This window comes from Microchirus variegatus (assembly GCF_963457635.1).
Source record: "Microchirus variegatus genome assembly, chromosome: 2".
NCBI lineage: Eukaryota > Metazoa > Chordata > Actinopteri > Pleuronectiformes > Soleidae > Microchirus > Microchirus variegatus.
In genome coordinates, this window is record NC_139803.1 from 1,161,460 (window position 1) to 1,176,106 (window position 14,647).

The 14,647-nt window shown below is 43.0% G+C and overlaps 1 protein-coding gene across 1 annotated transcript in view; it reads right to left on the reverse strand.

The window, feature by feature from the left end:
• Positions 1-14,647, reverse strand: part of col6a4a (collagen, type VI, alpha 4a) — a 60,472-nt gene that overhangs the window by 37,447 nt on the left and 8,378 nt on the right. The window contains exons 3-5 of the mRNA XM_083909775.1: positions 5,914-6,051; positions 2,219-2,827; positions 508-1,095 (exon numbers count right to left, since the gene is read on the reverse strand). Coding sequence (XP_083765901.1) covers positions 508-1,095; positions 2,219-2,827; positions 5,914-5,989 — 1,273 coding nt within the window. The 5' untranslated portion in view covers positions 5,990-6,051. The remainder of the gene's footprint in view (positions 1-507; positions 1,096-2,218; positions 2,828-5,913; positions 6,052-14,647) is intronic.

Genomic DNA, 14,647 nt, shown 5'->3' on the forward strand with positions numbered 1-14,647 from the left:
TTAGCGCTGATGCCATTAACGCACCCACCACTAATAAAAACATATTTTTTTACGTGCTTTTATTGCGATGTGTAAGCGCTCTTCGTGGTTTAGCGTTACTTTAGAGACTCATGCTAACAAATCGTGAGTTACGCAAACATGACTTCAAGCGTCTTTTTCCGTTCGGTTGTCGTGAAAACGCACCGTGCGGTAATACGCGTTAACATCGGTTAACGTTACCGCGTTGGGCGCAATTAGCGCATGGAAACGCGCCGTTTAGCGCTGATGCCATTAACGCACCCAACACTAATAAAAACATCTTTTTTTTAACGTGCTTTTATTGCGATGTGAAAGCGCTCTTCGTAGCAGAATTTATCTGAAAGTTGAAGACGCCCACTCTAGCCGTTACCATACTTATGAAAAGCACCAGGGGGCAGTGTAAGGATCTTATATCTGTCAGGTGTTGCGATATATTTGTGTGGATTTACGGTCACTTCTGAAATGATTTGCGATGTTTTTTTTCCGTACCTTGCCTCTGATCCTCCATGGAGACGCAAACCGTCTGCAGCAGGTTCTCCGTCAGCGCCACCAGAGCCTGGTAGCTGTCGATGGTCTGCATGAAGCGCTCCGCAGGCTTGCTGGCGATGGCCCGCAGCTCGGTGGGGTTGGCCTCTCCCACGCCGATGGCGAAGACGATGACGCCGCGCTGCCTCAGGAGCTTGGCGGGCTCGATCACGTCGTCCGTGGAGTCGCCGTCCGTGATGATGACCGCGATCTGAGGCACTCGCTGTTTGGCCCGACTGCCCGCCTCCTCCGTGAAGTAGTTGTCGATGATGTAGCTGATGGCGAGCCCCGTTTGCGTGCCTCCCGTCCGGTAGGGGAACTTGCCGATCTCGGCCAGCAGGGACTGCTTGTCCGTGTGATCCTTCAGCAGGAACTCTTGGAACGCTTCGTCGCTGTACTGCGCCAGGCCCACGCGGACCTTGTCGGCGCCGATGTCGAGGCCGCCGATGACGCTGCGGAGGAACTTCTTACCCTCCTCGAAGTTCTCGATGCCGATGCTGGAGGAGCCGTCGACGAGGAAGACGATGTCGGCCACGGTGGCTTTGGCGCATTCTGGACGGGAGGAAGAACAAAGTCAGTCGATAGAGCCCACACAAGGGATGACTAAATTATAAAGACAAGTTGGAACGTCGGGGTTTCAGAATCTTCCGTTGTTTTCTAATTTAAAGACTCTTACCATCGACCTTGGAGAAAGAACCCTTAAAAGGTACAACAGATATGATTCTTTAAAGCGGACCGAGACCGGAAGTTCCTATTAACGCTGTTTTTAAGTGTGTATCTGCGTCATTACCTTGTTTACGAAGCCCTGAAGGTTCTAAACAATCAGTTCAGCCACTGTTGAGAACGCTGTGTTTTATTGTAATCTCGGGCTCAGCGAGATCTCTGAAAAAACCCGTAATAGTTACGTAAGCAGCGGTTCTCCTGAACAGCAGATCGTCCTGCTCCGGGCACTAGTCCGGGCACATCCGGTTGCGTACATTGAACCGCAGAAGAAGAATAACGTCCGTTGTGGAGGTGTTTCACGAGCGACAGTGTCTTCTGACTCTGGGTCTGACTCTGGGTCAAAGGTCGTCAAAGGGACTGCGGCGGGGAGTCGTGAAGAAGCTATTTTTAAACACTGTAAAAACAACGTTTTGATAATGAGTAGCAGCGCATCCACCGTTCCAGAGGGGGGAGCTGCGCTTCTGAGAGTGGGTGTGCTGAATCGTACTGGCCAATCACAACACACTCTGTCTTCTGGGTGAGAGAGTTGAGTCTTAAATATCGCGACTCAGGAACAGAGTCAGAAAAGAGGATTTCTATCTGCTCATTTACAACAACTAGGAGGTTTTTGAGCATAAAAACAAGTTAATGTATGTAAGTAGACCTCCATAACTAACATTTATGTGCAACAGGATCACTCTATGTCCGCTTTAAGGTCTTTTTCACAGTTATATACACACATTTTTTGGTGGAAGGAGCTCAGGACGTCAGTATTTCAACAATCTGCAGATGGAACTCAACAGAACGGATATTTTACAAAACTTTGACTTTCTACAGTGCAGTTGTTACCTATAAAATAAAAAGTTGTACGTTTTCTTGGCTTTGGGGATGTTTCCTGTCAACGTAAATAGTAAACACTGGCGCCAGGCCAGCGACTGAGCCGCAGCTGCGTCGTTAAAAACACACGTTTTACCTCTGGACAACTGCAGGAGTTGTCTTTTGGCTTCTTCTACGGTGGTGCACAGCGTCTGGACGATGCTCTGGGAGATTCCCTGCAGAGCGCTAAAGTCCGACACGCTGTAGACGTGCTGGCTGTGCGGCTCGTTGGCGATCTCCCTCAGCTGCTCCTCGTCGGCCTCCTTGATGCCGATGGCGTACAGGACGATGCCGCGCCTCTTCAGCTCCTGGGCGTGCGCCTCCACGTTGTCCTGCGACTTGCCGTCGGTGATGACCACGGCGATCTGCGGCACCTTGAGGCTGCCGCGGCTGCCCGCCGCCTCCACAAAGTGCTCCCGCATCATGAAGTCCAGGCCCTCGCCGGTCTGCGTGCCGCCGCCCATGTACGGCAGCCTGCTGATGTAGTCGAGGATGTCCTGCTTGTTCTGGTGGGTGTTGAGCAGGAACTCGGTGCGCGGCGTGGTGCTGTACTGGACCAGGCCGATGCGGACCTGTTCGGGCCCCACGTCGAAGCTGTTGACCAGCGTGTGCAGGAACTGGCGGATCTGCTTGAAGTTCTCGGTGCCGATGCTCCACGAGCCGTCCACCATGAACACGATGTCGGCGACGGCCTCTTGCGTGCAGACTGAGGGCGGACGAATTCACAATTCTAGAGGTCAACAAGGGAAGTTCTCGAGCGCGACTCGAGCGCGTTGTCGGACGCGAGGAAGCGTGACAGCCAGAGGTGAAGCATCAGCAGTGACGTACAGACAAGCGTGTGGCTTTTATTTGTCGAGCAGGGATTTGGTGAAGCGTGAGGAAAAGTGGAAAAAGAAAGTTGTGCTGCCAGAAGATACGACCCTTACCTCTTTGCGTGAGCATTTTCCTCCTCTTCCCACCGCAATATTCAACGTCGCTTCATCGCGACATTTAAACCACTTAAAAAAAAAAGACTTGCCTAATAAAATCCATGTCAGCTCAAGTCAACGACGTCTTTAAGAACGCGTTCGCGTCTTTATCTTTAACTGTTAGACTGACTTTAACAACAGGAAACTGACGTTTGTAAACCACTCACTCTCCCACACCAAAGTCCAGAGAGATTACAGACTGTAGGTTTAAGTTAAAAACATTTAAAATACTACTTAAAGTTCCAAAGTCTACTTAACATTCTAAAAATTCTACTTAAAGTTTCAAAATCGACCTAAAATTCCAAAAATTTACTTAGTATCAAAATCTACTTAAAATTCCAAATCCTACTTAAAATTCAAAAAATCTACGTGACATTCTAAAATTTTACTTAAAGTTACAAATTGTACTTAAAATTCCAAAAATCTACTTAATATTCTAAAATTCTACTTAAAATGTCAAATGTATACTTCGTTTCAAAATCTACTTAACATTCTAGAATTCTACTTAAAGTTTCAAATTGTACTTAAAATTCCAAAATTCTACTTAACATTCTAAAAATTCTACTTAAAGTTTATCGACTTAAAATTCCAAAAAATTACTTAGTATCAAAATCTACTTAAAATTCCAAATTCTACTTAAAATTAAAAAAAATCTACGTGACATTCTAAAATTCTACTTAAAGTTACAAATCATACTTAACTTCCAAAAATCTATTTAATATTCTAAAATTCTACTTAAAATGTCAAATTTATACTTTGTTTCAAAATCTACTTAACATTCTAGAATTCTACTTAAAGTTTCAAATTGTACTTAAAATTCCCAAATTCTACTTAACATTCTAAAATTCTACCTAAAGTTACAAATTCTACTTATCTTCACTGTTAGACAGACTTTAACAACAGGAAACTGAAGTTTGTAAACCACTCACTCTCCCACACCAAAGCCCATAGAGAAAACCAGTGATTTTAGCTCACAGGAACACAGGAGCTGCTGGTCCTCTGCTGCCTCGTGTGGTCACTTTGTGTCACTGAGTTAAGTCTAAATGAAATATTTTAAAAGCCGAATTCACTCAAATCAGTCATTGTAAGTTAGTGATGGAGGCAGCAGTGGATCAACAACTCCTGTGAACTCCTGTGTGCTGTGATGTTAAAATCACTGGTTTACTCTATGGACTTTGGTGTGGGAGAGTGAGTGACTTTGGTGTGGGAGAGTGAGTGACTTTATAAACGTCAGTTTACACAAGGAGAAGTCTGTCTAACAGTGACGATAAAGACGTGAACATGTTCATATACTTAAAGCGAGTAGATTAGCCTTTTGATAAATGTCTAAAATAATTTATTTCTCTGTTTTTCAGTGAAAACACTAAGCTCACACTCACAAAACCACACAATAATCTGAACTATTCCTTTAATTGAGCAGAATTTGCCATGAGAGTTTCCAGACACGATTGCGACAGAACGCTGGCTCTCAGCCAGAGCCGGCGTTTTTATCTCGTCGTACGTTTGGAACGAGCAGATTTGTCAAGTATTAGTGAATTAAATGACGTTTTCTTGATTTCAAGCTTCCACACACTGCTTCTTTTTCAGTTAGATTGTTGTTTTTTTAAATCCTCAGGGTCTGAGTCTAGTTTATCTTTCACTGTTAGACAGACTTTAACAACAGGACACTGAAATTTGTAAACCACTCACTCTCCCACACCAAAGCCCATAGAGAAAACCAGTGATTTTAACTCACAGGGACACAAGAGCTGCTGGTCCTCTGCTGCCTTGTGTGGTCACTTTGCGTCACTGAGGTTAATCCGAGTGAAGATTTTCAAAAGCCGAATTGACAAAATCAGTCATTGTAAGTTAGTGATGGAGGCAGCAGTGGATCAACAACTCCTGTGAACTCCTGTGACCACACGAGGCAGCAGAGGACCAGCAGCTCCTGTGTCCCTGTGAGCTAAAATCACTGGTTTTCTCGATGGACTTTGGTGTGGGAGAGTGAGTGGTTTACAAACTTCAGTTTCAGGGTTAAATAAATCTGTTTCACTGTGTCAAAGAAAGAAGAAGAACTGAACGACGCAGCTGAGTTAGCGTTTTAGCTTCATAGCAACAAACAGCTAGTTTCTTCGCAACTACTAGCTAGCTTCATAGGAAAAAAACGATTTTAGCTTTCCAGCAACTACCAGTTAGCATTTTAGCTTCACAGCAGCTAGTTTTTTAGCTCACAAGCAACAAGCAGCTAGCTTCTTAGCAACTACTTGCTAACTTCTTAACTTCACAGTAGCAAACAATGTACGTCTCAGCTTCTTAGCAAGTACCAGCTAGCTTCTTAGCTCCTTAGTTAAGGCTTAGGCCTTAAAGGGTTCATGATCCACTGCTGCCTCCATCACTAACTTACAATGTCTGATTTTGGTGAATTCGGCTTTTAAAATATATCATTTAGACTTAACTCAGTGACACAAAGTGACCACACGAGGCAGCAGAGGACCAGCAGCTCCTGTGTCCCTGTGAGCTAAAATCACTGGTTTTCTCTATGTGCTTTGGTGTGGGAGAGTGAGTGGTTGAAGAATATAAACAAACATGATAATAAAAATAATAATAATCATCAGAGAACTAATAATTTAACGCAGGCAGTTGTTGTTGTGTGTTGTGTTCATGCTTCATATCCACGTGTGCTCAGCAGAAAAACACAGTCTTGTGCGTGGGTTAGTAACCGTGGTGCCTTTTTAAAACCCTATATATAAGTGGTTTTTACACATGTTTATGGTCCGAGAGCAGGGACAGGCACGTTCGCCACGATCCCGTATGTGCTGGTATGCAGCGGCATAATCGTACCCACCTGTCCGCTGAGCGGCGTTGCCGTAGAAACAGGCAGCCGCGATGAGGCTGAGGAGAAGACGCCGCCTCGCCTCCATGTTCGGGCTCTCGGGTTTCTCCTTCTCTTTCGTTCTTTCGTTCTCCCTCTCTCTCTCTCTCCCTGCAGCACAGAGACAAAAGACGACCATAAATACAGAAAAAAAAAAACAAGAACACCAATCTGCTTCCCATCTGGAGGGGCCCCCGGCCCTCAGTCGACCACGCCCACAGTGACTCTGGATCGCCAAAGTTTCCCAGGAATAAAGAACACCTCTGAGCTGTGGCGTGACACGACGTTGTTTTTTTGGTAAAATGCCACAGTTAAGTGAGGAATTTTTTACTTAAAAAAAGCCTTTCATGTGCGCGCCAAATGACTAAGCTAACATTAGCATTTCTGGTAAACAGCGTGAACTCTGCTGCATCTGGTGCCTGCACAGGAATTTAAATAAATAATAATTAGTGCTTTAATTAGTGCTAGGCACGTTAAAGGCAGATAACGCTAAACGCACGACGCGTTAATGCACAACGCATTTCCACATCTTACAGATCGCAATAAAAGCATGTAAAAAAAAATGTGTTCATTAGTGCTAGGTGCGTTAATGGCGTCAACACTAAACGCACGCCGCGTTTCCATGCGGTAATGGCGTCATGCCGTAACGTGCGTGAACGTTAACCGCTGCTAACGCACATTAGGGCACGGTGCGTTTCCGTGACGAAAAAGATGCACGTGACGTCATGTTTACGTGACTCCCGATTTTTTTAACATGAGTCTCTAAAGTGACGCTAAACTTGACACTTACACTGCCCTCTGGTGCTTTTCACAAGTATGGTAACAGCTGGAGTGGACAGCTACTATGAAGAGCGCTTACACATCGCAATAAAAACACGTAAAAAAAAAAAACAATATATTGCGTTAATGGCGTCAACGCGAAACGCACAACGCGTCTCCATGTGGTAATGGCGGCATGTTAGCGCACATTACCGCATGGTGCGCTTCCATGGCGACTGACCGGAAAAAGACGCGCGCGACGTCGTGTTTACGTGACTCTCGATTGTTAAAATGAGTCTCTGAAGTAACGCTAAACTTTACAAACAGAGGCACACATACGCAGTACACAGGTACGCTAGTTATTTGTGAGCGCTGCTCTTTCCCTTTAATAAACAGACTGCCACAATTTAACTGTAGGAGGCGCTAACGGCGCTAAAGGAGCCGTTAACGCGCTAATGTGCCCAGCACTAATAATAATCATAATAATAATAATAATGTTGGTGATGAGTTTAAGTCGTAACGAGAGCGCGGCTAACATGTGGATGCTAACATTAGCGTTCCACGTCAGGAAGCCACGGAGGCTAAAGTCAAGCAAGTTAGCAGGATGCAACCAAACGATGACTCGATTAATCGAGAGATTAATGGAATATGAAAATAATTGTTAGTTGCATGGCGCTAAAGGCGCTAACGCAGCTAACGGAGCTAACTGGTAAACGGTGGCTGGGCTCCGTTGCCGCGGCACGTCTTTTTCCGGTCAGTCATCATGGAAATGTGTCATGCGTTAACGTACCCAGCACTTACAATAATCATAATAATAATAATAATGATGAGGTCGTAACAAGAGCGTGGCTAACATGTGGACGCTCACATTAGCGTTCCACGTCAGGAAGCCACGGAGGCTAAAATTAAGCAAGTTAGCAGGATGCAACCAAAGGATTGCTCGATTAATCGAGACATTAATGAATTGAGAAAACAACAGATTACTGGATAATGAAAATAATCGTTAGTTGCAGCTCTGTTTGTTAGCGTTGTTGTCAGGAACAAGATTAATGTTGGAATCACCACATTTCTCTCAGGGTGACAAACAAACATCTGCGGATGCTAACGTTGCTCATGTCGCGGGGGAATCTTTTTTTTTTAAAAAGGTGACGATAAATCACGAAAACCATCTCCTAAATTAGCTGCCATGAAGTCATTTTCCCGTCTGGTAAAAGTGATAAACAAACTGAAACAGACGAGTTTGTTTTTGCGCTAACGAAGAGCCAAGGATCCACTTCTCCACCCCCCACTGAGGAAATGTAGATCAACAGCTGTGAAGAAAGAGAATCACAACCATACGACCTCGCATCTATGGAGGAGGTGGAGTCCTAAAAGTGGGATTATAGATGGGATTAAATCATGGCGTGAACCAATCTATGGCTCGAGTATCTCGACTGGTTTACCGCAGAGAGAATAAATCACTAGAGTTTAAAACCTCACGACTGACAGTAAATACCTTTGATTGCATCATTAACCCCAAAAAAATTAAATAAAACTTTATTGTGCTGACGACGCTAACTTCACGATGAATCCGTGACTAAACCAAACGCAGCTTTTGTCTTGCGACAAAATCCAAGCACCTGTTTTTCCTCGACACGATCGACAAACCGTGACTTCACGATGATAAAATGCCATTTATTAGAGAATAAAAAGGTTAGCGTACGCTAATTGGGGCGTTCATCGTACAACGCGATGATGTCCATTCTGTTTCGGGTTAGCGCAGATGTTTTCCCAGACTTCATAACCCCGTCAGCGTGCTAATGATGCTCCTCTGTGGTCGCACATAAACCCAGAGCCTGCAGCTCAAAGCAGACGAATCGACACAAACCACTTCCGTCCACTGAGACGTGGAGCGCCGTCTGGCTCCGTTTACCGCCTAACGTTGGCCACTTCCTGAGATCTGTGGGCGGCCGCAGACGCCGTCGGACCACAACGCAGGTCACAGAGTGTCCAGAGTGCACCTGAGGATGAGGAGGATATAAATACCTCACAGTGGTAACTTAAAGAGTCGAGCTGCAACTCGCCGTTATTTCCGTGATTTAATAATCTGTCGATTATCTTCTCGATCAATCGATCAATCCTTTTGGTTGCATCCTGCTAACTTGCTTGATTTTAGCCTCCGAGGCATCCTGACGTGGAACATTTGTGTTAGCATCCACGTGTTAGCCGCGGTCTTGTTGCGACTTAAACTCGCAGGCAACGTCCGCGACCTCCCACGCCGTGATCACACGCTCATGATCATCATCATCATTATTATTATTAATAGGTGCACCGTTTACCAGTTAGCTTCTTTAGCTCCGTTAGTGCCCGTTAGCGCCCCTACAGTCAAACTGGAGCGGTCTGTTTATTAAAGGAAAAGAGCAGCCCAAAAATACCTAGCGTACCTGTGTATTGCGCATGTGTTTTTAAAGTTAAACGTTACTTTAGAGACTCATTTTAACAATCTGGAGTCACGTGAACATGACGCCACACGTGTCCTTTTTGTGTCGACATGGAAACGATTTGTGCGCTAACGCCTTTATCTGCCATTAACGAGCCCAGCACTGATAAAAATACCCAGGTTTTTGTTTTTTACGCGCTTTTATTGCGATGCGTAAGCGCTCTTCGTAGCAGAATTTATGTGAAAGTTGAAGCTGTCCACTCCAGCTGTTACCATACTTGTGAGAAGCACCAGGGGGCAGTGTAAGTGTAAAGTTTAGCGTTACTTTAGCGACTCATGTTAACAAATCGGGAGTCACGCAAACATGACGTCAAGCGTCTTTTTTCGTTTCGGTTGTCATGGAAACGCACCATGCGGTAACATGCGTTAACAGCGGTTAACGTTACCGCATGGCGCTTTTATTGCGACGTGTAAGCGTAACAAATCGGGAGTCACGTAAACATGACGTCAATCGTCTTTTTCCGTTCGGTAGTCATGGAAACGCACCGTGCGTTAACGGTGGTTAACGCGTTCGCGCACGTTACCGCATGGCGCCTTTACTGCACGGAAACGCGCCGTGCGTTAAAGTTGACGCAATTAACGCACCCAGCACTAATAAAAATAGTTTTTTTTTTTTTTTTTTCACGTGCACGTAAGCGCTCTTCGTGGCAGAAGGTATCTGAAAGTTGAAGATGTCCACTCCAGCTGTTACCATACTTGTGAGAAGCACCAGGGGGCAGCGTTAGTGTCAAGTTTAGCGTTACTTTAGAGACAAATTTTTACAAATCGGGAGTCACGCAAACGTGACGTCAAGCGCGTCTTTTTCATGGAAACGCGTCGTGTGTTAACGCGCGTTAGCGTTGGCGCTATTAACAGCGGTTAACGTAGCCAGCGCTATATAGCCAGAGACTGTGTGTGTGTGTGTGTGTGTGTGTGTGTGTAGGTTCCAGTTTCTAAAGAATCCAGAGAAGATTCCAGAGGATTTTATGAAGTATGAAGCCCCTCCCCCTGTGTGCGCCTACACCCCCACAAACATGTTTACATGTGTATTCAATCACCAGCCTCCTCCTCCCCTCCCCCCCTCCCCCAACTGAAGGAAACGGACTTTACGCTAATGTGAAGCATGTGAAGCTAATCACAGCGCCGCGCTGCAGTGACAGGCTGATGGAGAGGGGGGGCGCCGTGTCGTTTACACACACACACACACACAATACACACGCGTCTATTTACAGGAAAAGTCCACGCTTCACTCGTCAGATATTTATTTAGAGAGAGTTTGAGAAACAGCTGAACGGATGAAATGTTTGATGTTAAAGAGGAAAAATGAGGGAATCTTTAAGAAACCAGATGTTTCTGTAGAGGTCGACTGGAAGTTAATTTACTGCATATACATGTAGACTAACAGGGAGGAACATAGTTTATATATACTCTTATATATACACGATCAATAAAAGACGATCAATTACTCTATTTAAAGATGTTCAGTGACTGTGTATAAAGACGATAAATGACGTTATATTAATAAGATCATTGACTGTAAATCAGATCAATAACTGCATATAAAGATGATAAATGACTGTATATAAAGACAATCAATGACCGTATAAAAATCTGATAAATGACTGATGATAAAATAACTATATAAAGATGATAAATAACTGTATATAAAGATGATAAATAAATATGATAAATAACTGTATATAAAGATGATAAATAACTATATAAAGATGATAAATAACTGTATATAAAGATGATAAATAACTGTATATATAAATATGATAAATATCTGTATATAAAGATGATAAATAACTGTATATAAAGATGATAAATATCTGTATATAAAGATGATAAATAACCGTATATAAAGATGACAAATTACTTCATATAAAGATGATAAAGATGATAAATAACTGTATACAAATATGATAAATAAGTATATATAAAGATGATAAAGATGATAAATAAGTGTATATAAAGATGATAAATAAGTGTATATAAAGATGATAAATAACTATATATAAAAATGATAAAGATGATAAATATCTGTATATAAAGATGATAAATAAGTGTATATAAAGATGATAAATAAGTGTATATAAAGATGATAAATAACTATATATAAAGATGATAAAGATGATAAATATCTGTATATAAAGATGATAAATAAGTGTATATAAAGATGATAAATAACCGATATAAATATGATAAATAAGTTTATATAAAGATGATAAATTACTGTATGTAAAGACAATCAATGACTGCATATTAAGATCATGACTGTAAATCATATCAATGAGTGTAGATGATTAATGAGTGTATACACAGCGATGGATCACTCTGTATGCAGATGACTAACGACTGTGTTTAATTGTTGTGTTAACAGTTCAAACTCTTTGTTTGAGCACCAGTTTGATCAGTAACGTAACGTAACCACGACCGAGGGAGTTTGTTTGTTTTACTCCACTAAAGTTTACCGACCGTTGAGTCTTAAAACTGAAAACGGATTTAACGGAAAAGTGTCCAAAACTAGAGGAAACCAGGTCTTCAAACCTGGAGGAAGAAAGAATCAAGTCTGCAGAGTTTACCTGCACAGATGGAACCAGTTTGGACACAGAACGATGTATTAAAAACAGGCCAGTGATGAAGCTCACAGCTGCTTTTACTGAGCTCATTCATCGGCGTCGTCATTTCATCACAGACCCACCAAGAGGTAACTCTGGCCCCCCGAGGCCCCCGAGGCTGAAACAGCGCCTACAATTACCAGTGACCCCGGACAAGGCTGAGATTACAGTGACCTCAGCAATCAACGAGAACATCTTGAAAGCACATGTTTCAACGTATAGAGTTCGAGGCTTTTTGTCTCTACACCTGAGATTCCACTGAAGGTTTCCGATCGTATTCATTTAACAGAGTTTGATGTTTACGTGAGGTCACGTTTCCTGTGTGACGAGGTTATTTTTACATGTCAACATGCTGTAATGGACGTGTGCTGCGTGTCCACATAGTTACGGCCACATAAATCACAAAAGGACACGAACTAGAGGGCGATGACAAAGCCGAGTTTTAGAAAGATTGGTACGATCGATGCGAACCGAAGCCATCTTGGAATCCAATGTTTGTGAGGTTGCTGAGGTTTACTCCCCTGAGTAATTCGTAATAATTTAGCCAATGATATATTTTTTTAACGGCCCAAAAATCTGAACTCCGAACGTCTTTTTTCATGTTGCGTCCCATTTTTAAAAGTAGCAGAGAATTCGTACTACTGACGCAAATCGCAGCTATCTTGGAATCCAGTGTCGGTCGGTTTGTGAGGTTGCTGCGACTTTCCGACTTAAGGTGGCGTTTCAGTTGAGAGAACACACCCCCTCAACTTGGAAAATTCCGACGACAACTGGAATGCACCCGAGTAATTCGTAATAATTTGGCCAATGCTAATTATCTAAAAAAAACGGGCCAAAAATCGGAAAAATCTGAACAAAAATTGCTAACATCAGCCCGATTAATCAGTCCGCCTGGACTCCGAACGTCTTTTCTCATGTTGCGTTCCATTTTTAAAAGTAGCACAGAATTCGTACATTTGACACAAATCGCAGCTATCTTGAATTTCCAATGTCGGTCAGTTTGTGAAGTTGCTGCGACTTTCCGACTTAAGGTGGCATTTCAGTTGAGAACACACCCCCCCAACTTGGAAAATTCCGACTACAACTGGAATGCACTTGAGTGGTTCGTAATAATTTGGCCAATGCTAATTATCTAAAAAAAACGGGCCAAAAACCGGAAAAATCGTAAGAAAAATTGCTAATATTAGCCCCCTGAACTTGGAAAATTCCGACTACAACTGGAATGCACCCGAGTAGTTCGTAATAATTTGGCCAATGCTAATTATCTAAAAAAAACGGGCCAAAAATCGGAAAAATCTGAACAAAAAATGCTAATATCAGTCCCCTCAACTTGGAAAATTCCGACTACAACTGGAATGCACCTGTGTAATTCGTAATAATTTGGCCAATGCTAATTATAAAAAAAAAAGGCAAAAAAATCGGAACAAAAATTGCTAATATCAGCCCCCTCAACTTGGAAAATTCAGACTACAACTGGAATGCACCCGAGTAATTCGTAATAATTTGGCCAATGCTAATTATTTATTTTTTTAAAAATGGCCCAAAAATCGGAAAAATCGGAACAAAAATTGCTAATATCAGCCCCCTCAAATTGGAAAATTCCGACTACAACTGGAATGCACCCGAGTAATTCGTAATAATTTGGCCAAAGCTAATTTTTTTTTTTTTTTTTTTTTTAACAGCCCAAAAATTCGAAAAATCCGAACAAAAATTGCTAATATCAGCCCCGTCAACTTGAAAAATTCTGTTGACAACTGGAATGCACTCAAAACAAACAAAAGTTTTCCCAAATTTCACATTTATATTACTGTACAAGTGCATATTCTTGTATATGTTTTGTAATGTGAGGCTTTTTAAAAACTTGGAAATAACGATGACGTTGATCATCCGATCTAAACACGGACGAACACGGAGGTCGCTCAGAGGACGCGTAAATCTGTAAATCCATACGCCGGCCTCCAGCCATCTAAACTGTATATGCTATAGCGCTGCTGTCAAACACAGAGGACGAGGGACGAGGGGGCCCCCCTCGTCGTCCAGGGGGGCCCCCTCGCCCCCATTTGCTTTACATTACCGAAGAGCAGAGCTGTGGACGTTCTCTGCGATTCAGCCTTGAAGTTTGCAGTGTTTGAAGAACGCAGATGTTTGCGCTCGGACTAATCTAAACCTAAAGGGAATTTGTTATTTCAACATATATAGAGCGCTGGTGTTTGGAGAGAAAACAGTCATCTGTGTCTGAGGAGAGTCCGTCATCGATCTGTCGTTTGACTCAAAACATAGAAAATGACTCGTTCCGCTCGGTTCAGTAAAGCGATAGAACAGAAGGAAATCCATGGATCAGATTAGCTTATTTTCCTTATTTTAGTGTTTCTGCAGTTAAAACTAATTTAGTTATTGTGGGCCATAGATCATCATTTACTTTGTCAGACGGTTGGACGACTTTATTTCTAATCAAGTATTAAATGTGTGCTGAATCTGAGCGTGAAGAAGAAGAAGCAGCAGCTGTTCACAAGTGTTCACTGACGACTGCCAACATGGCTGCCAGGCCACATGACGACCATCTGCCGCCCGACGTTCACTCAGCTCGGTTTAAAAAACACAGACGACATGTTTACCGAGACCGAGCAGAGGTCAAAAGGTCAGGGAGCAACAGAATGTAAACAAAAGTCATCGGCTGCTCACAAATTACTGAGGCTTTTGCCTTCATCGTCCGATCTACCCGTGAAACAAGAGTCCAACTGAACGAGGAGGAGCGGCCGATTTAAAGACTTTCTACTATCGACACAACAAATGTGTCACCAGGTCAGAGGAAACCAGAGGAAACCAGAGGAAACCAGAGGAAACCAGAGGAAACCAGAGCGAGACGCTC